General features: G+C 37.7%; 1 protein-coding gene across 1 annotated transcript in view; it reads right to left on the reverse strand.

Moving 5' to 3' along the window:
- LOC150089240 (solute carrier family 12 member 2-like) overlaps positions 1-25232 on the reverse strand; it is a 253122-nt gene extending 227890 nt beyond the window's left edge. The window contains exons 1-3 of the mRNA XM_090389918.1: positions 25184-25232; positions 24999-25074; positions 15216-15311 (exon numbers count right to left, since the gene is read on the reverse strand). Coding sequence (XP_090246044.1) covers positions 15216-15311; positions 24999-25044 — 142 coding nt within the window. The 5' untranslated portion in view covers positions 25045-25074; positions 25184-25232. The remainder of the gene's footprint in view (positions 1-15215; positions 15312-24998; positions 25075-25183) is intronic.
- Between the last annotated feature and the right edge of the window lie 837 nt (positions 25233-26069).

Here is a 26069-nt window from a genome sequence, read left to right on the forward strand (position 1 = left end):
CATAAATAAATAAAAATAACCACTTCCACTTCACCCCTCTGTTCGTTCGAAATACCTGTCCAGCTGAGCCTTAAACTTATTTAGGCTATCAACTTCCACGACAAGGGATGGAAGTCTGTTCCACCTACCAACCACCCGCTGCCTAAAGGCAAATTTCCGCACATCTATCCTACATCTGTCTTTCCTCAATTTGAATTTATGCCCTCTCAGGTGATTATTCTGAGCAAGAGGAAGAATCCCATCAGCATTCAGCATGCTCAAACCATTCAAGGCTTTGTACACCTCTATCAGATCACCTCGCTGGTGCCTAGTTTCCAGACACTGTAATTCACAAAACTTAAGCCTTTCTTCGTAAGAGCACCCCTTTGTCCCATTCACCAATCTAGTTGCCCTTCTCTGTACTCGTTCCAGCCGCTCTACATCCTTCTTGAAATGAGGCCGCCAGGCCTGTATACAGTACTCTAGGTGTGGCCTGACCATTGCCTTATACAAGGGAATAATCACCTCCTTATCCCTGCTAGAAAAATTCCTATATATCATTGACAATACACCATGAGCTACTCTTGCAGCCCGTCTGCACTGCTCAGAGAACTTCATATCTGACTGCACAACCACCCCCAGGTCCCTTTCATTCTCTACCACTGTCAGTGTAGTACCACAGAGTTGATACGTTGCTCTGGGGTTGCTGTTTCCCATATGTAGTACTTTACATTTGTCAATGTAAAGTACTACATTTGCCACCTCGAAGCCCATCTGCTCAACCTTTCCAAATCCTGTTGCAGCAGCATAGTGTCAGTAGTGTCCTTGACAACCCTGCCAACCTTCGTATCGTCTGCAAACTTGGACATTAAGCCTGATATACCATCATCAATATCATTTATAAATACAGAAAACAATAAAGGACCCAATACTGAACCCTGAGGGACTCCACTAATAACATTAGTCCACGATGAGCAGTGTCCATTGATTACCACTCTCTGTCTTCTCCCCCTCAACCACCCCTTTATCCATAGCAGCAATTTGCCTCCAATGCCACACTGCTCCAATTTGTGCAGCAGTCTTCCATGTGCAACAGTATCAAAAGCCTTTCTAAGATCCAAGTATATAATATCAAAGTTATTCCCTGCATCCAGTTCTTTTGTGACTGCATCATAGTATCCAATCAAATTGGTCAGGCAAGACTTACCCTTAACAAAACCATGCTGTGTCCTAGCTATAACTGAAGTCTTGTCTAGATGATCCTGCAGTGCTTCTTTAACCAGTGCCTCCATTAATTTCAAATGGAACAGAAGTTAAACTCACAGGTCTATAATTACTTGTGTCAGCCTTTAATCCCCCCTTTGTGAATTGGGGTCACATTTGCACATCTCCAGTCCATGGGTACCTCCCCTGAGTCCAAGGAAGCTCTCATAATTATGGCTAAGGGTTTGCTTACTTCCTTTGCTGCCTCCTTTAATATAACTGGATAGATCCCATCCACCCCAGGTGCCTTTCTTGTGTTTATCTTCAACAATTTCTCCTCCACTTTGCTCTCAGTTATTACAAGATTCTCTAGCTTACTGATAGAGTTGAATACACCTCTGGCATTCCCCTCGCTGTATAACTCCTCATGTGTGAATGTTGATGCAAAATATTCATTTAGTTTGTTAGCTACCTGAGCAGGGTCATCAACAGTTGACCCATCGATCTCAAGTGGACCAATCTGATTCATCCCCTTCCTTCTAGAGTTTACATAAGTAAAGAACTCTTTGCTGTTTTTCTTCGCATCCCTTGCCAAGGATCTCTCGTAATCTGCCTTCGCCTGCCTAACCTCCTTTGTAACTTGGTTACAGATCAACTTGTATCTATCATAGGCATCTGTGTCACGTGTTAATTTGTATGTATCCCATGCATTTTTCTTTTCTGCCATATGCCTCATCAGTTCATCTGACATCCATTTAGGCCGAAACCTTGAACAATATTTCTTAGTTGGTATGTAAAGCCTAGTAGCTTCCAAGATAAGTTCTTTGAATGCTTCCCATTTTGAATTTGCTGTTGGCAATATCATCAGTTGATCCCACTGTATAGAATTTAAATACTGTCTCAGTCCATTGTAGTCGCCTTTACGAAAGCAATACCCCTTCCCTTTACCCCTAATGGTAGTTACCTCTTTGAGTAACTCCCACTTCAGCACACTGTGGTCACTGCCACCAAGTGGTTCATTTATCTGCAGATTCTTAATGCATGAAGAATCACTATTGATAATCAAATCAAGAGTATTACTCCCTCTAGTTGCCTCCCGAACATGCTGATGTAGAAAACAATCATCCAATAAATCCACAAAAGCCTTGCTACTGTGTGAGTGACCAGCCCCCAAATTCCAGTCAATATCTGGGAAATTAAAATCCCCCATTATAAGACTCCCTGATTTACTGCCCCACTCTATTTCTCCGAACAGTTTCTTATTATACTCATCAGAGTCATTAGGCCTATAGCACACTTCTGCTCTCAATTTTGATCTCCCAATGCTTATGTCACACCAAACTGACTCGACACTGCACTGTCCAGCACTGTCCAGCGATTTCGACTGGCTTCACTTCCTTGGATTTTATGTGTTTTTTAACTAATAGCATAACCCCTCCTCCCTTCCTATCCTGTCTATCCTTTCTGTAGACATTGTACTCCCCAAATTCCAGTTCTGCATTCCTTATATCTGTGTGACACCACGTCTCTGAAATCCCCACAATATCTGCCTTTGATGTTTTGAGCAATACCTCAAATTCATCAAATTTATGTACTAAACTCCTAGCATTGGTGTACACACAAGTATACATGCACCTGTTCTTTTTCTTAGCTACCCTAACACAACCCATGTGTTTACTTGTACCCCAATGATTCCCAGCAGTCTCTGAAATATCCTGCATCTTATTTTCCAGGCTGCGGCTCATTCCAATAGAAGCAGAGCAAGAATCACTTTCACCTCTGCCAGTGGCTACTGTTAATCTATTAGTCCTTGTATCCCCCCAATCTAGCAGTTTTCCGACCCACCTAACACTGCCTTGATAGCATCAGCAAACATTCTTGCACCCTTTCTATTTAAGTGTATCCCATCCCTGTAGAAGCAGTCTCTCCTGTTAACAAGTACAGACCAGGCTGAAAAAAATTCTACCCCTTGAGCCCTGCACAATCTTTCCAGGGCCGAATTGATTGACAGGGCTCTCATCATATACTCCCTCCTATCGTGTCTGGACAGAATTGCAGACACTTTCAATTTCAACCCTAATTCACGGCTTTTTTTCATCAGTGACCTGTACTTGTCAAGTAATTCCGCCGATCTCCTACTCTTAATATCATTGGTGCCAACGTGTACAACTATATCACCTTTTGTGCCCTTAAAAGATGATATCTGCTCTACAACGTCATCAACTTTTGCCCCTGGCAGACATACCCTGGTCCTGTTCCACCTATCCTTTTTACAAAGCATGTTTCCCCGTTTCCCTGACAATAGAGTCACCAACAACTACTAGTTCCTTTGGGACCAGCGCATACTGCCCTGGGGGGTTGCCGCTGTGTTGCGCGATGACCAAGTGCAAGCTCTGGCATTGGTGTGGGCAGCTGAGAGCTTGATGGGCCCCTCACTTGTAATCCTTCGAGGGCATCCACCCTGTGCTTCAAGCTCTCATATAGGCCCATAACAACGCTGAGTTGTCGCCTTATCTCCTTACACTCCTTGCATCGCACACATACAAAGACATCCCCCATGGCAGTATCATGTCCCATACTTGACTGCTCCGCAAACATCAAGCAAATAGTGCATCTTAAAAGGCTGTGATTCAGAGGACAACTGCCCCCCTCAGTTCTCCCCTGGGCCACAGCATTCCCATAACTTGAGCCCTTTGCTTTGCTGCTCTGGTTTGAGTCATGATTTAGATTTACTTTCAATAAAATTTCAATTTCTGTACAAAATTAAATCCTAAACTTGTATCCAAGCACAGTAATAATGCTATATTTACGTTTCAGTAACGAGTGTTATCTACGAAATATTTACGTTTCAGTAACGAGTGTTATCTACGAAATATTTACGTTTCAGTAACGAGTGTTATCTACGAAATATTTATGTTTCAGTAACGAGTGTTATCTACGAAATCCCTTTATATAACTTTCGTATCAAGTTATGTATTAATTATTTGTTTTTACTAATTATTTATGTTACGTAACCTAAGTGGTTATATGTATAGTTAAAAGTACAATTTAATTGCCAATGAAGTTCGACAAGATTAATAGATTTTACTGATTAATTTTCCCGTAACAATGGTGGATATTTATGAACGGTAAACACGTGTATTTGATACCCTTTCCGATACTAAGTAATACCTACAAAATCTCTATCTAAGTTACTTTAAACTTAAGTACCCTAATAGGAATATAAAGCTACTCTGGAAAATAAGTTAATGTCAATTTAAACTAATAAAGCAGAAAATAAATCAGAAAAAAACTTCTCTGTTCGAAGAGCAGCAGAAAGGCACGTCCGCACCGGCAACCTCGTCCTCAGAAAGTTGTATTGATCAAACTCTTGTATTCTTACTCTTGTATTGATCAAACTCTTGTATACTTACTCTTGTATTGATCAAAATATTTAAAAAGTTGCAATTCAACAAATATTCAACAATAGATACAACTAATTTTAATGGAAATTCATAAATTTAACAGTTCAAATTCCATTTAAACTGTTAAAATTCCCATTAACGGTTTAAGTATTTGATTCTGCCAGAGAAGTGGGAAAGTTTTGCGTCACATTCTAAGCAGTACCAGAGATGAATATAATTCCTAATAAATAAATTATTTTATGTAATTCATATTAAAGTGTTTTATAGTTTACTGCATGTCCTGAGAGTTTTGCTTATATTGGAACATGCAGTAGCCTGGGAAGCTTCAAGGGTCAAGGTTTATGAACCTCATAAACGTTGAAGCCTCAAGATTTATGAGGTCTGCTCACAAGGAACTAGGAATTATATGGGTTGTGTTAGTTACTCAGAACACACACACACACACACACACACACACACACACACACACACACACACACACACACACTATCATAATAAATAAAACTGTCCAATTTAAAATATAGATTATTAGCATTAGCGGTGGCAAATGATGCAAGAAAGAAAGCTTATACAGCATCAGCCAAAAAAAACAAAACAAAAAACCCTTCCCATTTCACCTATTCATCCTCTCCAATAGTTTCTCTAGTTCCATAGTGAATTTATTAAATTTATCCACTTCCATAACAACAGATGGAAGTTTGTTCCAGCAATCAAACACCTGCTAGCTAGAGGCTAACCTGCACATCTCTTCTGCAATTGCCCTTCCTCAATTTGAATATATGCTCCTCGTGTGAGTAGTCTGAGCAAGAAGAAGAATCTCATCAGCATTGAGCTTGCTCAATCCATTCAAAGCCTTAAACACCTCAATCAGATCACCTTGCAACTGTCTAGTCTCCAGATGCTGCAATTTGCAGGACTTAAGCCTTCCTTGGTAAGAGCACCCCTTTGTTCCACTCACTAACTTGTCCTTCTCTGTACTCATTAACTTGTTGTCCTTCCAATAGCACTATATTCTTCCTCACACGAGGCCTCCAAACATGTATATAGTACTCAAGATGTAGCCTGCCCATTGCATAAATTTACGGCGCCTCCATAGCCAGGTGGGCAGGAGCAGCAGTGCGTAGCATAATTTCTTGATTAGACCAGGGTTCGAGCCCGTGACCACCAAATACGGAAGATGCGAAAAGGTCAGGGAATGACCACCGCATATCCCCGAAGCAATATGGCCTTAGTTGCAGGTTTCCTACTGAAAGGTTGAGCACCGGGTACAGAGGGGGCTGCCCTCAGGGCTCTATACTGGGTCCCCTCTTATGGAACTATGTGCTGGATGAGTTCCTCTCCCTGGAACGGGGGGGGGGGGGTGCAAGTGCTCGAATACACAGATGATATCTCCCTAATCCTCTCTGCTGATTCAAAAGCACAACTGGAAACCCTTGCCAACTCAGCATTTTCCACACTAAGAGAGTGGACTGAAACTCATCACCTTAATATCTCTGCCACCAAAACCCAATATATCCTACTAAAGGGATATCTAACTCCTACCAGGCCACTGCAGATAAAGATCTACAACAGAATGAGTTGGCCACAGAACTCAAGTACCTAAGAATCGTCCTGGACTGAAATTTATCATTTACACCCCACCTAAAATATATCCAGAAGAAAATGAAAAACTATGCTGCCATGCTTGCCAGGATTACCCGCCGCGACTGGGGGCTGAAAACAAGAACCCTAACAATTCTTTACAAAGCAGCCATCAATCCCAGCGATTGCACATGCTTCTGGTGTCTGGCACCATAAGGCCTCTACTGCGGTAAATCTTCGGCTAATCAACGTCGTTCACCGACTAATTTTATTAATTCTCACCAGAGCATGCAGCACGGTATCTACTCATGCCCTGCAGGTACTCACTGGGACCCCCCCCTTTGATCTTGAAGTAGTTCGCCTGGGCATGTTACAGCAGATTGGATGCGGAAATTCAACTACCTTCTGGGATCACACTACAGACCCAACTACAAATCAGACAGTGGAGAAGAAAAGACTCCAAATCTATTTGCATCAATATGGCAGCAGTGCTGGACAACCTTCACAAAAGGGGAAGTCATGCGGAAGTTTCTCCCTGATCTACAGCAAATATACCTACAGTAACCGGCATGGCTTTGCCTTGGATTGTACAGCACGTATCTCCTAACAGGATACAGAGCAATCTGTCACAAATTACACCTTCTGGGACTCGAAGACAACCCAATGTGTGCATGGCTTTGTGGAGACCTGGGGACACTAGATGTATGACTGTGAACTTTATGAAGATCTTCGTGTTCAATTAATCACCCAAGTGTGCCTCAACCCAAAAAACTGAGAAGCCTCATATATAGCACTCACCAAGTTTGCCCAGAACCTGTATGCCAGATGACTGACAATTCCTCTGCCTGCAAACCTCAAATAGATGCATCAAATAGAGCTTCCCAGAGACCCTCAACCAGATGTCAGGTTTCATTGCTTGATCCATTATGCAGGACAAAACTGGAGATCTTCCAAGAAGAGACAAAACTCCACTTCCTAAAACACTGACCTACAGTTGGGACAATGATCCCATGAATGACTCCGAACTATGGCATTTTGCACAACCTACATGGATGATAAGTGGACTGATAAGGAAAACTGAATATGTCCAGACATCTCTGAACATTACCTCACAATAGGTACCCAACAAAAGTGGCTGACCCACATCGTTCCTGAGCAATAACCCAAAGATGAGACTTCGGTCTCAGGTGTGACATTCACTATTAAGACCAAGAGCTACCTAGACATTGTTCTTGGCCAAACCAACATTGCATCACGTTTGCTGGGCCTCAGTTCTCCCGGATGGCGCAGACCTGACTCCACGGTCTGGTCTGCTCCCACCCCTGCACACAGGCCACATTGGCGACCTGAGCCACTCCCTTGTCTGGCTCGCTGTTTCACCTCTTCCTGGCAGGGAGGGGAGGGGAGGGGACAGTTTGCTGTCCCCTTCCCTCCCTGCCACCCCATTTCTTCTCTCTGGTGGGGCATGGGCATGCCCCACTGTAAACTGGAGTTGCCTTCCCTTTCAGCTCCATATTTCTATCTATCTCTCCCCCCCCAGTCTTCAGCCTTCTCCCCACTATCTGACAGCAATGTGAACATGCCCCACAAAATCTAAAGACACCAAACTAAACTAATTTTGCCGAACATTTTGGACTTCTAGTGCTTTCCGCGATGCGTACGTGATCATAATTATTTATTTTTTATTTTTTAGCCACTGAAATCTCAGGAAATTAGGTGGCAGGACCTAACAGAGTGAATTATGTACTAGTGGGTACCCGGTCTGCCTCCACGGGGCGAAAGTGGGGCAACGTCGGGCCTTAGCAGAGGTCTAGTGGCTAAACGACCAGAACAACGGTACAAGGCATCACACATATACAAAGTCCCCACACTTTTAAATCTCTGGCTTTTCCAGTCAACTGGTTCACCCACAATGTAAACTACACATAGACAGGGGAACCCCTGGTGCCATTTGATCCTTAACGCTATCTATATGCAGTGCTTAGCATTTGTCAATGTTAAACTTCAATTACCATTTCTCAGCCCATTTCCCTAACGTCTATAGATTCTGTTGCTGCAGTAGCATACTGTCATTAACTACCTTGCCAACCTTTATATCAGTGGGCAGGAGCAGTATTGCATAGCACACTCTTCTTGATTAGACCGGGGTTCGAGCCCGTGAGCACCAAATATGGAGGATGCGGAAAGGTCAGGGAATGACCACCCCAGAGCAATATGCCTTAGTTGCTAATGCTCCTAAAAACAAAATAACAACAACAACAACTTTTATATCATAGTTCAAGTTATATGCAACAACAACAACTTTTATATCATAGTTCAAGTTATATGCAAACTTGAACATCAAGCCTGATGTGCCTTCATCAATATCACTGATAAATATAGAAAACAACAACGGGCCCAACACTGAAACCTGGAGAACTCCACTATTAACATTAGTCCACAAAGAGCACTTGTCCACTGAATACAACTCTGTCTGTCTTCTCCCACTTAAGGGCACAACCTGCCCTTAATGCCAACTGCTCTGATTTGTACAGCAGTCTTTTACGTGCAGCAGTATCAAAAGCTTTGCTGAAATCCAAGTATACGATATCAGAAATATTTTTTGCATCCAGTTCCTTTGTCACCACAATATAGTATCCTATCAAATTTTTTCATACAATATTTCATCTTAGCAAATTCATGCTATGCCTGAAGTATAACTGCAAGCTGGTCAAAATAATCCCACATTACTTCATTAGCCAGTGACACTATTATATTCCCTGGAAGATAAGTTAAGCTAACAGGTCTGCAATTATTCATGTCAACCTTTGATTCCCCCTTTGTGAATTGGGGATACTTTTGTATATTTCCAGTCCGAAAGGATCATTCCTGAATCCAAGGATGCTCTTGTAATTACGGCTAAGGATTTGCTTCCTTCCTTCGCTACCTCCTTTAATATAATTGGATAGATCTCGTGCACCCTGGGCTTTTCTTAGGTTTAATTTCAAAAATTCGTCTTCCACTTTTCTCGCAGTTATTACAAAATCGTTTAGCTCTCTGTTAGAGTTTTGGCATCTCTTTTCCTAAAGAATTTCTCATGTGTGAATGTGGATGCAGAATACTCATTCAGTTTGCCAGAAAACTAAGCAGGATCATCAACTATTTATGCATCTGGTGGGCCAATCTGATTCAACCCATTCCTTCTAGTGTTTACATAAGTAAACAAGTCTGTCATTTTTTTTGCCTCGTTTGCCACAGATTTCTTCTGATCTGCCTTTACTTGCCTAACCTCCTTTGTCAAAGGGTTACAGATTAGTTTATATGTACTGCAGGCTTCTCTCTCTCTGTGTCAAAAATTGAGAGATTAATACTAGTACTAATCTCTCAATAAATTCTAATTTTAAAAATATTTTATTACCAAACTAAAGATAAGAATAATTACTGTTAATCAGTAAGAAAACAGTTTTTAAAAATAGGAATTAGCAATACCTTTATGTAAACTGTTTGAATTTTAGTTTAGTTCATTTGTTTACATCTTTCACTAGAATGCATTACTCCATAAAACCTCTTGATAGATATTATTTTTGGTGCAGATTTTTCTTGGTGGAAGTAAAAGTTTGTCAGACTGCCATCATTTAGAATTAGTTACATGAAAATGGAATACAAATTTCTAAATTAAATGTGCATAACACATAGTCTTTAACTGATCAATAATATTAACTCATATCTTTAATTTGGTAATAAAAGTACCCCTAAGACATAGATTTTATGCCTTATAGTGAATGATTATTTAATTTGGTAATAAACATTTTTGAAAATTCAACCGTATCGAAAGATACTGGAGAATGTGGATTATGAATATTAGCAGTTAGCACTATAATTATACATTTACTATATGTATATAACACATATAGTAAATTAGTAATATAGTAATTTGATTTAACCAGAGGAATACCAGATTCTGTGATTGACATGTTTGTGATCCAAGTGAAATGCAGAATGCAGCAGAGGTTGGTGATAAAGCTCTAGTTTAATGATCACAGTTGGTTTAGTTAATCAGGAAATCCCTTCCTGTTAACATGCTTTTTATATGTCTCATTTATATCAATTTTGTTCAGTTTTTATGTCAAAGGAATATCAAGTAATAATTTGTGGGAGGAGGAGGAGGGATGTTTTTACATCTAGATTTAATCATACATACATGAAAAAATAAATAAACACACACATGATATGACGCGATACTCTTTTCTCCATAACACTACTTGTTCAAATATTATTGTTGTGCTTATAATACACTAATTTACAGTGTCAGTCATTTGCCCAAGCACATCAATTAATTAATTTCATATTAAAAATAAACTCATTAAATTCTTAATTATGTTATAAAACCAATTCCTGGTTGAGACTTTTTGAATGATATACAATTTATCTTAAAGCTGCAGAATTAAAGGACAATATTAGCATTAGCATAGGTATACGATGCAAGAAATCAAGCTCCTGCAGCATCAGCAAAAATAAAAAAAAAACACAAACATGCTCCGATTTCACACCTCCGCTTGTTCCAAATACCTGTCCAGCTCAGCCTTCAATTTATTTAGGCTATCAACTTCCACAACAAACAAAGAAGTCTGTTCCACCAATCAACTACCCGCTGGCTAAAGGCAAACTTACGCACATCTATCCTACAACTGTCTTTCCTCAATTTGAATTTATGCCCTCTCAGGTGATTAATCTGAGCAAGAAAAAGAATCCCATCAGCATTGAGCATGCTCAAACCATTCAAAGCTGTATACACCTCAATCAAATCACCTCGCAGGTACCTAGTCTCCAAACACTGTAGTCTGCAAAACTTAAGCCTTTCTTTGTATGTTCCATTCAATAATCTTTTTGCCCTTCACTGTACTCTTTCCAACAGCTCTACATCCTTCTTAAAATGAGACCTCCAGACCTATACAGTACTCAAGGTGTGGCCTGACCATCGCCTTATACAAGGGGATAATCACCTCCTTATCCCTGCTAGAAAAATTCATTGACAAGATACTATGAGCTACTCTTGCAGACCATCTGCACTGCTCAGAAAACTTCAAATCTGACTGCACAATTACCCCCAGGTCCTTTTCATTCTCTACCACTGTCAGTATAGTACCACAGAGTTGATATGTTACTCAGGGGTTACTGCTTCCCATATGTAGTACTTTACATTTGTCATGTTAAACTTCATTTGCCACCTCTCAGCCCATCTGCTCAACTTTTCCAGATTCTGTTGCAGCAGCGTACTGTCATTAGCATCATTAACAACCCTGCCAACCTTTGTATCTTATGAAAACTTGGACATAAAGTCTGATATACCATCACAAATCACTTATAAGTTTATAAAGTGGCAATCTGCTGTACACCAATGGAAACAGTGAAAGGAGTGAAGGTGGAGTTGGGTTCCTGGTCCATAAAGATTTAAAAAACAACATTTTGGAATTCAAAAGTACATCACCAAGGGGGTCAAGAATAATACTCAAGATTTCTAAAAAGGTACAAGCTAAAGGTTATAATGATTTATGCACCAACATCAGCTATGATGATGAAGAGGTTGAAGAAATGTACACAGAAATTGAGTCTTCTAGATGAACAGAAAACTCACTACGCTATTATTATGGGGACTCAATGCTAAGGTTGGAAAGAGACAAAATAGTGCAGAAAGGGGAACTATAGGAAATTTTGGAATTAGTGAAAGAATTGAAAGAGGTGAAAGACTTGTGGAATTTGCAGAATCTCGAAGAATGTCAGTAATGAACACTTTTTTCAAGAAAAGGGTGAACAGAAAGTGGACATGGAAGAGTCCAAATGGATTAACAACTAATGAAATTGACTTCATCCTCACTAACCCAGATATATTGTGAATAATGTTACTGTCCTGAACAAGGTAAATGTTGGAAGTTATCACAGAATAGCAAGATGCACACGATATAGATGTAAGAAAAGAAAGAAAAAAAACTGACTTGAGTAAATAATACAGAGGTCTTTGAGATAACAGAAGAGGAGAAAAAGCAGTATATACTGGAACTTAAGAACAAGTTTGAGCTTCTGCAGACTACTCAGAACCAAGATATCAATAAGGAATATTACAACTTTCTGAAAGTGATAACGCCCAAGAAACCTATACAGAAAAAGAAATCCAAAGAAGAAAAAATTAGTCAAGAAACACTTGTTAAGATGAATCGAAGGCGACAAATAAAGAGCAAGATAAACACTCACAAGGAGAAAATTGAGTATACTGAGTTATGCAAAGCCATTAGAAAGAGACTCAGAGGATATAAGAAGATTTAACACAAGAAAAGTAGAACAAGCATTAAGGGAAAACAAAGACTTAAATCAGCAGCCATGAGCAGTAATACAGAAAGACAAATGATACTGAAACTGAAGAAAAGAGATGGTGTACTTATAAACAGCAGAGAAGGCATAATTCAAATAGCAGAAGACTACTATAGAGAATTATACAAGGAGCGAGGGAATGATGCCAGCAGTGGGGAAGATGGATCGCAAATTAGCAACCCATACGATAAACCTGATATTCTTCCTGATGAGGTAGAACATGCATTGAAGAAAATGAAAAATCAGAAAGCCCCGGGGAAGATGAAGTTACTGCAGAGTTGTTAAAACTGGGAGGAAGAGACATAACACAAAAACTGGCAAGGCTCTTCACAAAGTGCATTAGAAAAGGTGTGATGCCTAAGCAGTGGCAATAATGAAATCAGTTTTGCTGCATAAGAAAGGAGATAAATCAGAAATTGGAAATTATAGACCAATTAGCTTGTTATCCCACATCTATAAGTTGTTCACAAGGGTCATTCCTAACAGATTAGAAAGAATACTTGATGAGAATCAACCAAAAGAGCAAGCTGGCTTTAGGACAGGATTCTCGACTATGGATCACCTTCATGTAATATCACAGCTAATGGAGGACAGGATTCTCAACTATGGATCACCTTCATGTAATATCACAGCTAATGGAGAAAGAAAATGAATATAAAACACCATTATGCCTGGCATTTGTGGATTATGAAAAGGCATTTGACTCCATACAGCATAAGGCAATGTTTCGGGCACTGGAAAGACAAGGCATAGATACCCCCATATATTATGATTTTGAAGAAAATATATGAGAATGCTACCTCCTTTATTAGACTAGACAAAGACAGTAGCAAATTTAAAATTGAGAAAGGAGTTCAACAAGGAGACACAATATATCCAAAAGCTGTTTGCTGCAGCCCTTGAGGAAGCTTTCAGAAGATTAGACTGGTCGCAGAAAGGAGTCAATGTGAATGGAGAGTACCTAAACCATTACAATTTGCAGATGACATTGTGGTCATAAGCCATGATCCCAAAGAATTAGAGGAAAATCTTAATAAGTTATGCAGAGTTAGTAAGGATTTTGGACTAAAGATGAATATGGCTAAAACAAAAGTAATGGTGAACAAGTATGCCATAGAAAAGGGACATAATGATTGAAGGAACAGTAATTGAAAAGGTGGAGTCATATACTTATCTGGGACAGGTTATTAGCTGTAATAATGATAAATGGCTGGAAGTCAAGAGAAGAATAAATTTTGGATTAATAGTATTCAGGAAATATAGTCACATACTGAAGAGCAATATCCCAGTTTGTCTGAAATGTAAAATAATGAACCAATGTATACTCTCCACCATGACTTATGGAAGTGAACATCGTAGTGTCTGACCAATTTGATTGGATACTATGATGTGGTCACAAAAGCAACTGGATGCAGGGAATAACTTTGATATCATATATTTGGATCTTCGAAAGGCTTTTGATACTGTTGCACATGGAAGACTGCTGCACAAATTGGAGCAGTGCGACATTGGAGGCAAATTGCTGCTATGGATAAAGGGATGGTTTAGTGGGAGAAGGCAGAGAGTGGTAATCAATGGACATTGCTCTTCGTGGACTAATGTTATTAGTGGAGTCCCTCAGGGTTCCGTGTTGGGTCCATTGTTGTTTTCTGTATTTATAAATGATATTGATGATGGTTTATAAATACAGAAAACAACAATGGACCCAACATGGAACCCTGAGGGACTCCACTTATAATATTGTGGACAAATACATATTCAAGAATGGATTTGACGACATATAATAGATTTATTCATTTGGAATTAATGTTGAACCCTATTAACCACAACAACTTTAATGTAAAGATTACAATATCTCTTACAATTTATGTCAGTACAGACAGAAGCTGAAGACCATACTGGAAATATGGTCTTTAACTTCCAACTGGACCACTGATTATTTTTTTAATTAGAAAAGAACAGCTGTAAAAAATTTGTGTTGGTATACAAAATGTGTTACATACCCAATCATGTATTATTTTACTGCAGAGATTTGGGTTTGGCTTCAATTTTTCTCATTGTGATGGGAAGTGAGATAACTCACTTCCCATCACAATTGGAAGTGAGATAACTCACTTCCAATGCATGTTAAGACCAAACCAGTAATTACATTGGAAGTGAGATAACTCACTTCCAATGCATGGAGAGAGATTTTTTTTTTTTGGATAGAAAGAATGCAGTTTCCAAAAAATGCATTATTATATTTTATTATCCAACAGAATTATAAATATAATTATTTTAAACAATTTCTTGCTTTTCTGTCTATATTATTTTCCTGCAGAGATTTCGGTTTTACTTCTGTTTCTCTCATTGTGCAATCTTGCATAGCAAGATTGCCCTTACTAAAATGATATTATTCATTCTTATTATCTAAAACAGTGTCATAAAGAACAGAATTATAAAGTTTTTTTTAAACAATTTCTTGCTATTTTGTCTGCCAAAAACACTGAATATTGCATGCAATGCTACAGTGTGCTTCAGTGAATTTTTTTACATGGGCACTGCAGGGTTAATTTACTAGAGCAAGTTCTATGTCACTAAAATAAAAATGTTGAGAAAATAAAAAACACAATATCAAATAAGTTTTTCTGAGCAAGAATTCACTGGCTCTACAGATGGATTTCTATTACATTAAGTTTGGAAGGGAAATGAAGCCAAACTTACCTCCCTTCACTTCTCCATTTGTGCATATCGCAGACATTGATAAAGTTGTTAGTGTAGTAACCAGAGTGGCCAATAAGACAATCACACAGGCTAAACCTAAAAGAAAAATTTCGCATGAACAAGATACTGTAATGTATAGAAACCTTTACAAGATTTTTAAATGCACAGTAGAAATAACAAAAGGGGGGGGGGGAATGTGCAGCAAAAGTCCTATATGGACTTCTTACAAATCAGAAAGCTCATGGACTGACAAAATTTCAAATAATTAGCAACAAAATGAATCATAAAATATTGAAAAAAACACTGTAGTTGAATTTCTGAGAAAATTAAAATTTACACTGGCTGGAAATAAATACACAGTTAAATATATTAAAAATGCAGTTAAGTTCAGGGCAAAATCTGAACATAACTATGACAAAGAGCATATCATTAAGGAGTGCTCCTTCCCATTATAAAAGCTTTTATTTATTTTTTTTTTTCCCCCTAATACAGAAAGTCAAAACTTTAAACAAATTGCATTCCAAAAGCTTCTCTAAAGTTTTTGTCTCGAACTCTGAATTCATTCAGATACTTTTAGAATTTCCTTGTGAGCAAGTAGCTGCATATGTAATTAAAAGTGAAAGTTCTGTTGCCAGTGATTTTTGCTTGTACACCAAATTCTTCAAACACCTCAACAGGAAGAATTGGGGTGGGCCATAATACTAGTGACTATAGTGAACAGGTTGTGGATTGTTAAGACCAAACCAGTAATTACATATTTTGTTGGGACCTTCTGTCAGATTCAGAGAGGTCTGCCAGAAATGTAATGGGAGAATAGATACTTCATAGCATCATCTAAAAACAGCATAGCTTTATTATAATCTTATTATTATTAGCCATATTGTGCAAGGAAGCCTGAGGCTTATGCTGCACTGGCCCAAAAAAAAAAAAAAAAAAAAAATTCCCAAGTTACCCTGAGAGAGAGAGAGAGAAGCAGAAAGGAATCAAGAAAGAGAAGAATGATGATATCCGGCTCAGGACCCTGGGTTTGCCAGGCCCATACTCACCAGATGTGAGTTCATGCAGTAAATTTAAATTAAACATACTAGAATCATGCCTCAAACAAAAGCAACAAAGCAAAAAAAAAAAAGTAGCAGGAAGTGCTTTGGTTTGGAAGAGAACCATTGATGGTAGTTCTCTTTTGAATCATAGGTAGGTATACATTCAAAATGCTAATTGAGCAAAGGTAAAGAAAGCCAACACGAGAACGACAAGAAACATGAGATAACCAACGCGGAAAATTAGTTTCCCGATACAGCACTCTAGCACTGCTCGCTCGGTAAACTGACAGTAGGTGTTATCGGTCTGGAGCAAAGTCTAGAACAATATATTGATTGACAGGTAGGCGTGGAAAACGATGTGCTGATTGGTGAGCAAACAAAACAAACGATACCATCAGTTTAGTATCACTATAGTAGCACTCAGAAGAACTAATGGTAACTTGCCCTAATGAACACTTTCCATAATTGTGAAAAAAAAAGGTCAGGTTACTTCCACTTGAATCCCATGGGTGCTTGACCCCCTCCCGAAGTGGAGGGGGTAAACTATACTTTTTTCTTTAGAATCACAGCCATATTTAGAAATACATTCATAAAAAAAAATATTTTTTATGACTGTATTTTTATTTTTTTGTTCAATAATATGCCGTAATGGTGAAAAAAGGTCAGGTTACCTTCACTTGAATCCCATGGGAGCTTGAACCCTCCCGAAATGGAGGGGGTAACCTAACCGTTTTTCTTTAGAATCATGTGTGGACTAGTGCATAAATTGTATATTAACAAAATATAAATTTTTTATTACCGTACTTTTATTTTTAAGGTCAGGTTACGAAATATAAGGAAAAATAAAGAAACCTTTTCCTTTTTTCGTAACCAAACCTAAATCAACAGTATAGTAAAAACACTCGTGAACACCAAAAATCTGCTTTTAATAATGAGAAAAAACATAATGAAGAACATAAAAATGAACAGAATGAAATTTTTATTAATTTAGTTTTCATCAAAAAAATCAACCAATGTTTTATTTTCCTTACAATTTCTTCCATCTTTAAAAGATTCATCGCTACTATTACCTGTTTACTGTTCATCACAAAACTATTATGCACCGTTATTTACTCATAAATATACATTATAATGTCAACCAATGACTACACAGTAACTTGTTGTCTGTCGCACCCACCGCCAATCATTTTATCGCTTGCCATGCCTACCTGTCAATCAATATATCCTTCTCAATTTCGGTTCCAGGCCGATAACACCTACTGTCTGTTTACCAAGCGAGCAGCGCTAGAGTCCGGTGTCAGGAAACTAATTTTTCGCATAAGTTATCCAACGTTTCTCATTGTTCTCATGTTGGCTTTCTTTACCTTAGCCGCTAATTGTTGTCTTTTTCAGAGTTCTGTAGTGGGACATGATACAGCCAAAAAGGATGTCTATGTGGCTTCACAGCAGAGAGAGTGAGAAAACTGAGCAGCAATTCAACATTCTGGTAGGCTTATGTGAGAACTTGAGGAACAGGGTTGATGCCCTGATGAAATTAAACAGAGAGGGCCATCAAGTACTCAGCTGCCAAACATAATACTAGACACTACATTCATGCATCACATAACAGAACAAAATCCAGCACAGCAGAAAGCACTGCTCCCAAAGGAAGTAGCTATAGCTACTACAAAATATTTCCAATTTTCCTGACAATAGTCTCTTTTTACTTATATAAACACCAGAAGGAAAGGAATGACCCACATAGGTTCATAAGAGCAGAACTGTTGATAGTCCCACTCAGGCTGCTCACAAACTGAATGGATATTTTGCATCTACATTAGCACATCAGATTTTTTTTTTTTTTTTTTTTTTTTGGGATGGGGATGCCAGCAGTATATCACAATCTAACAGAGAGCTAAATTATTTTGTGACAATTGAGAGGAAAGTGGAAGAAAAATTCTTGAAACTAAAGTGAATAAGGTACCTGGAGCAGATGGGAGCTAATCAATTACATTGAGAGAGCTAGAAAATGAGGTCAGCAAATCTTTCATCATAATTATGAGAGCATCCTTGTATTTAGGAGAGGTTCCCATGGACTAGTGATATGGAATGTATCCCCAATTCACAAAGGGTAAAGTGATTAATTATAGACCTATAAGATTGACTTCTGTTTTCCAGGAAAAATATGGAGTCACTTGTTAAAGAAGAAATATAAGACCATCTAGACAGAAATGCATGGTAAAGAGCATGGAGTTCTTAAGGGGAGATCTTTTTTGTCTAATCTGATTGGATATTATGATGTGGTAACAAAAGAACTGAATGCAAAAAAGGATTTTAACAGATTTCAAAAAATCTTTTGATACTGTTTCACACAAAAGAGTGCTGTAAAAATTGGAGTGGTGTGCCAATAAGGGCAAGTTACTGCTATGAATAAATGGACAGTTCAACAGGGAAGACAGAGTGGTTATAAATGGGTACTCTTTTTGTGCTAATATTATTTGTGGAGTCCCACAGGGCTTGGTATAGAGCCAACAGCTGTTTTCTATATTTATCAATGATATTAGGGAAGGTGTATCAGGCTTAGTATCTAAGTTTGCAGAAAACACAAAGTTTAACAGGGTTGTTAATGGTAGTAATCAAGTTTTGCTACTGCAAAATTATCTAAAAAAATTAGGCAGATGGACTAAGAAAAGGCAAATTGAAGTTTAACATTGAGAACTGCAAGGTACTGTGCATATGGGTAGCAGTAATTCCAAATAAACATAGCAACTGTGTGATACCACACTGAAGGTACTAGAGAATGAAAGAGATTGAGTAATCGTGCAATCATACATGAAGCTCTATGGACATTGCAGACAGGCTGCGAGGAGAGTGCATGGGGTTCAGTCAATGATATATGGGAATTTTCCCAGGTGGGATGAGGCAATTATCCCACTGTTTAACACAATGATTAAACCCTATCTTCAGTATTGCATACAAGAATGGATGTAGATCTACTACAACAGGTGCCAAGGAATCATTGAGATTAGTGAGGTGAACAAAAAGGGACACTCACTAAGAAAAACTTCAGTTCTGGAAATTACAGCCTATGGAAACTAAGCAAATCCTTCAGATCTGCCTATTTTCAGATCCTGCATGAAGATCCAAGTGAGATGTTTGAGCCTTTGGATTGAGTATGCTAAATGACGATGGTATCCTTACTCTTGTTTAGACAACATACATAATGGGGTATAAATTTAAATTGAGGAAGGATGGTTTTAGGAAAGATGTACAGAAATTCCATTTAGTCAAAGGGTAGTTGATTGTAGGGACAAACTTCCATCTGAAGTTGTGGAGGTGGGTAGTTTGAATAAATTTAAGGAAGAACTGTACAAATTATTAGAGACGATAGACAGGTAACATAGCTATTTTTTTTTTTTTAATGCTGTATACGCATTCTTCCTCAGACCATTCGCCACTACTAAAGCTAATCTCTTCTTAATGACAATGCCACCTATGTTAGCAGAGGTAACAATTCATTCTCTAAGAAATTGTAATTACAAACTACTGCTAAATGACCTTCAATAAAAAAAAAATTATCCAATCAGGTGATTTCCAATTAATTCATACCAAATGTTTACTAAAAATCATTGCTGAAATTTGATTTCATGTTATTGTAAGGACTGTACTTTATTGTAAGGACTCAACATTACACTGTCCACCCATGTTGCTTTCACTCACTATTAGCCATATAGGTGTTTAGCCACAGGTATCTGCTGCAATGGGAAGGGGAACCTTAGAGTCTATATGCCTCTTAAACAAGAACATAATATCTTCCCCACTTCCTGTAAATATTGTACTTTTCATATTCAAATCCTGCATCCTGTACCTCTGAGTGGTACCACATTTCTGATATTCATACAATGTCTACATTTGATTACCTAACGAATATGTTAAATTAATTTACTAAACTCTGCTAGTAAACATAACACATCCTCCCATGTAATTGTTTGCACCACAAGGGCCAGCAACAGGACTTGTAATCTCTTACACCTTGTGTTCCCATAGAAGCAGCACACAAATCAATTTTACTTCTGCATTCTGCTGCTGTAAAATTATTAATCTATGCATTCTAAAATCTGCTAGCTTGGGCATCCTAAAATCTGTAAATCGCATAAAAAAACAACATGAAAACAGCTTTTTTTTTTTTTTTTTTTTTTTTTTTTTTTGGTAGTTGTTGGCGCATAGGCTTCTGTGGCCATAATGCACCTCCCAAGGTTTTTGCAGTACTTTGATCCAAGCCCGAGGCGGGAATCGAACCCGCGACCTTTGGGTTGCCAGGCAAGCACTTTACCCACCCGGCTAGCCCGGTCGGCCCATGAAAACAGCAAGAAAAAAAGGAGTACTACAATTCAAAAGCTTCAGCTATCGCCTAAGGCAATACCAGAGATTCTGGATATGTCTAAGGCTCTTGTTGATGAAGCATTTAAAATAGATACTTTGATGGTGTGTAATTATTGAGAGAAAGAGAGAGAGAGTCACCAAGAAAGAGAAGAATGATGATATCCAGCTCAGAATCGTAGGTGTGCCAAGCCCATACTCATCAGATGTGAGCCCCAGGGGGTGACAAATTATAAGGAGGAATGAAGGCTCCTACAGCCCCCACACAAGGTAATCTACATGGATGTGATAATGATGTAATAATGATGAATGGCTGGAAGTCAAGAGATGAATAAATTTTGAATGGATAGCATTTGGGAAATAGTCACATACTGAGAAGCAATATCCCAATTTGTCTGAAATGTAAAAGAATGAACCAAGGCATACTCCCAACATGACTTATGGAAGTGAAACGTGGGAGAACTACACAGCGAAGAATGGAACAAATTATATTGGGAATCAGACTGTTAGATAAAGAGAAACACATGGATTAGGCAGCAAACTCAAGTAAAGGATATTCTTATCAAAACTAAAGAACTAAAATGGTCTTGGGCAGGACATACAGCTCGAAGACATGATGACAGATGGACTAAGAAAATAGCAGAATGGTACACAAGAGGAGTTAGAAGAAAACATGGAAGACAACTACAAAGATGGACGAATGAAATTCATGAGTTTGTGGGTAGTAAATGGATGGCCACTGCACAAAACAGAAGGGACTGGAAAGTTGCTGGAGAGGCCTTCATGCAGTGGATTGAAAATGGCTGATAATGAAAGATTCAAATTGAGTGCACCAGAAAAGTTGCTACAGATTTAAGGGGGGAAAAAATGCTTATGCATGCTATCATGAAATTTATAAAGAAAAGAGAAGACACTCTTGGGAACAAATGACTCCTGAAGCATTTCCAAAGAATACACCTTGTGCTTCCAACAAACCATTGAGTGTACATTTAGTCAATGATGATGAAGAATAAACATTCTTTAACATTCATATGAAATAAATAATTTCTTTATTATTATAGCTTGATTTTAAAGGCTGTTTTCATTTCTTTGGATAAATAAATCATTGTTTAAGCATAAACTATTGTTTTGTTGATCTTAATTTAACATTACTATAGTCAAATTTCATTGTTTCGAGTGTATGCTAAGAACAAATTAACTCGTAAAGTTGGGAACTACCTGTATATGGAAGTATAGTTTACAGAGTAAGTTGATCTGAGAGTCACTTAATATACATTCATAATCTATAAGAGGGTCAGGAACACTCTCCGCTAAATCAGGAGGGGCAAAGTGATCTTATTGTATAAAATAAAATTTGTAAATTGTTACATATGATGATATAAGCATGTACAAGCTTCAGCTTGGGTACTACTTGTCTCTAGGTGTTAGTTTTGTAATGACGATGATGCAAGTACAATCGGTCCTCGTATAACACGTGTTTGCATTACACGAATTCGATCATACACGATTTATAAATAGGGGAACGTTATCTTATATAACACGAACCGAATTCGCTTATACACAATTCGCCTTTGTGTTTACAAGAAATGGCAGTCGAACGCAGAATCACCCCAACTGAACGCAACACGATAGGAATGAAGAAGATTCTGAAAATGTATTTGTGTTTTATATCAGTGAAGGGGAAACACATTTCACCATAATAACGTAAAAACCAACACAATTCCAGCTATCGATACAATCGCAAATGCAGTTAGATGGAGTTTACTACCAGTTTATAACAGGTTCCACTAGCAGAAACGCAACTGGAAATTGTTTTTATTGTTTTATGGTAGTAACCTCCAAAAATGTGCTTTAGTAAATTGCGAGGTGTTAATTAATAGTGTATCTCAGCCTTTACGGTGTTATTTATTCAGTTGCTACACGCGCGCAGCTTTGTTTATGTGTATCAAGTGCCTCCTCGTTTTGTAATTGTGCTTTATTCCCTAAAAATTAGTAAAATACTTAAAAGGTGTGAAAAGGAAGCGTCCTGGTGAAGACACTGCAGATTCAGAGAGAAAAAAAAAAAGCAATATCGATAAACAGAGGCGGACTGGGTCAAAAATTCTTACCCGGGAAAATTTATAGTGGCCTCATACTACGGTTTATGGCCAAAATCACACCGGCCTCCGGCCCACCGTGGTTTCCCCCGTAAGGCTTATGGCCAGTCCGCTTCTGTCAATAGAGAAAAAATATGAAATTGTGAAACGCTTTGAGCGAAATGAAAGACCATGTGATATTGCACGTGCTACAGACCTAAATGAGGCAACGCCGAGAATTACAAAGAATGCGGAGAAAATAAAAACAACTTTCACAGCGGGAACAACTCAAAGTGTAATTAAAATCCATTAGATTAAGACACAAAGAATTGGAAGAGATGGAACAGCTATCATCTCTTTGGATAGAAAATCAAACAAAACGCAAGTTTGCTTATGATAGAAGCAAAAGCATTAGCAATATTTTATTACGACTTACGTATTATAATTTATACTTACGTATTATAAAATACGTAAGTATTTTATGACTATTTTATTTAATATAATAAATTTTTTACGAATAAAATACGTATTTTATTCGTAAAAAATACTTTTTTAGTATTAAAAAATACTAAAAATACTTTATTATAATATAATATTATTTTTATTACGTATTTTAATCTTTTTAAAATACTTACGTATTTTATAACGATTAAAATTACCCGATTATTTATTGTGTTTGGTAATGTTTTGGTTCCAAATGTGTGTTCAATCTTGGGTGGTCGGCACCTAACCCTACTTTTCCCATAGGGCCTGTTGTTTATATTGCACGATTTTGCATTGCACGAGGATTTCTAGGAACGCAACTATCGTGCTATACGAGGACAGACTTATGTTAAACCCAAGACACAGATGCGACATTAAAGGCATATTCTGGACTTTATTTCATCATTAAGGCTAAAGGGCTATTTCAAAATCAAATACCCTTTAAATCCTGATTGTTCTTGACATTCTCCACAGCCAGATAGATTTCATCACAGAAACAATGTTTTGTTTCTGTCACCAACACAACCTCTGTGCTGAAACCAGTGGATCAAAGGATCATAGTGACCTTTGAGATGCATGATCTACTCAGGACATTTTCATGGGCTATTTTAGCTATAGGCAAAGATGGTATAACCTCAAAGGATTTCTATAAGGACTACAATATATACGATGCAATAAAAGATAAAAAAGGATGCTGCACAGTCAATTTTTGAAGAGTTTTTATATAAAATAAAAATTAAATGACACTAAAACCAATCACATCTACACAAGCTCCTCATGAGTATGCTGCAACACCCCCTATGTCAATGTTATCTAATACTCATTAATTAATTAGAATAATAATAGCACCATTGATTTAAATGAGTAAGTCAATACCAGGAATGAAAGTATGTAATGTTAACTGTAAAATTATATGTTGTGATTTATACTAGTATTTTATGTATTGATATTTATGATTTACGAGGTGTGGCAATAAAAGTTCCCAGCCTGGTACTGTTGGGGTCACGTTTGATCAGTTTAAAAATAAATGGAAGTAGTATGTTACAGTTTAAACTTCCTCCAACAGACATGGTACAGAGATTGTCCAGTAGGCAGAGAGTTTCAAAGTAACAACCAGTTTTGTTAATAGCGTTAATGTTCCATGTCACAATTCTGCAATGGGACAACAAACGAATATCAAATTTTGCTTTAAAGTGGAAAAGTGAGCAACATAAACATACAAAATGTTAAGTCATACCAATGTGTCTGAATGATACAACCCAGCATTTTCCAAACTGCGGTCCATGGACCCCTTGGGTTCGTAGACTAGTAGGGGTCTGCGAAACGGACCCTCTGGAACAGGTCAAATTATTCATTCTATGTATAGCAAATTGATGATAAATAAAGTTATATATTTATGTAAAAATTAGAATAAAGTTGAGTTGTTAAAACATAAAACTGAATTTTCATTTCAGAAAACCAGTGTTCATACATACATATATATACACAGAGAGAGAGAAACATATGCATATACACAGAGAGAGAGAAACATATATAGTGGTCGGCAAACCTTTTTTGATTTTTGAAGGGGGTCCGTAAACTTTTTTTTGATTTTTGAAAGGATACATAGGTCTCAGTAGTTTGGGAACCACTGGTATAAGTCGTTAAAGTGTGCGAGGATGTGAATGATGAACCAAAAAGTGGGCATCCATAAAAATCACACTTCTGGAATTGTACACAATATTCACGGAGGAGTGTCTGGATACTTTTGGTCAGATAGGATGTGTACACACATATGCACACTCCCATGTATATTATTTGTATACATATACAAGTACAGAACTTACCTATGCCTGATTGTCCTACAACCCATGACAGGCGAAGAAACAGCATCACTCCCCAAATATTGAGAAGACATCTTACCTGAGAAGCAATGAAAGAAAACACCATGACAACATTTTTATCACAAAATATTAAACTATTCAATTAAGTAATTTTCCTTTCACAACTGAATTTTAAAATGAGATCTCACCAGTACACCTTGAATCCAACCAAATTTCACAGCAACTTTTTTAGGAAGAGCATTTTCTCTATTTCCCTCTAATAACTGAAAATAAAGTTTGGATATAAGTTTTCTGCTTTTATCTGAAAACACTACTAAGATTAATATTATTGCATAGAATTCTTAAACAAAATAATATCCTCTATGAATTTAATTTTCTATGTTCTGCAAGATAAAGGTATAATGTGCAGCACCATTTAGTTGCATTCTATCCATCTGGAGGTACATAAAACAAAACTCCACAATGTTAGTTTGATTCACTTCAATGAGGATCAGAAAATTCTCTCTCTGCATAGCACTATTTGATGATGAATTTATTCTCTAAATATGATTATATTAAAGTTAAAAGTTAAGTGATGTTTAACGAGCGTACCAGTTAGTGCAATTGCATCATTTTTGTACGTAGCCAACTGCTTAAGTAGTTATGAATTGGCATCATTAAGTATATTTCATATTGTGAATACCATCACAATCTGTTACCATGATATTGTACTACCTCGAATAAGTAAAGCTTCACCATAGGAGAAGACTATTGTTATTCAATCTCTGCAGATACCATCACCCATACGGCACTGTTTTGGAGCTTTTTGGCTCCTTATCAGTAGGTGGGCAGGTACCCTGGTGTTGCAATGATGACAACCCAGTTGTGAAGGTTGAAAGGTTGTTCCTATTCTTAGCTACCCTAACACAACCCATGTGTTTACTTGTACTGCAATGACTCCCAGCAGTCTCTGAAATATCCTGCATCTTGTTTTCCAGGTTGCTGCTCATTCCAATAGAAGCAGTGCAAGAATCACTTTCACCTCTGCCAGTGGCTACTGTTAATCTATTAGTCCTTGTATCCCCCCAAGCTAGC

The sequence above is a fragment of the Mastigoproctus giganteus genome, chromosome 2 (genome assembly GCF_048544385.1).
Source record: "Mastigoproctus giganteus isolate SK-2022 chromosome 2, ASM4854438v1, whole genome shotgun sequence".
NCBI lineage: Eukaryota > Metazoa > Arthropoda > Arachnida > Uropygi > Thelyphonidae > Mastigoproctus > Mastigoproctus giganteus.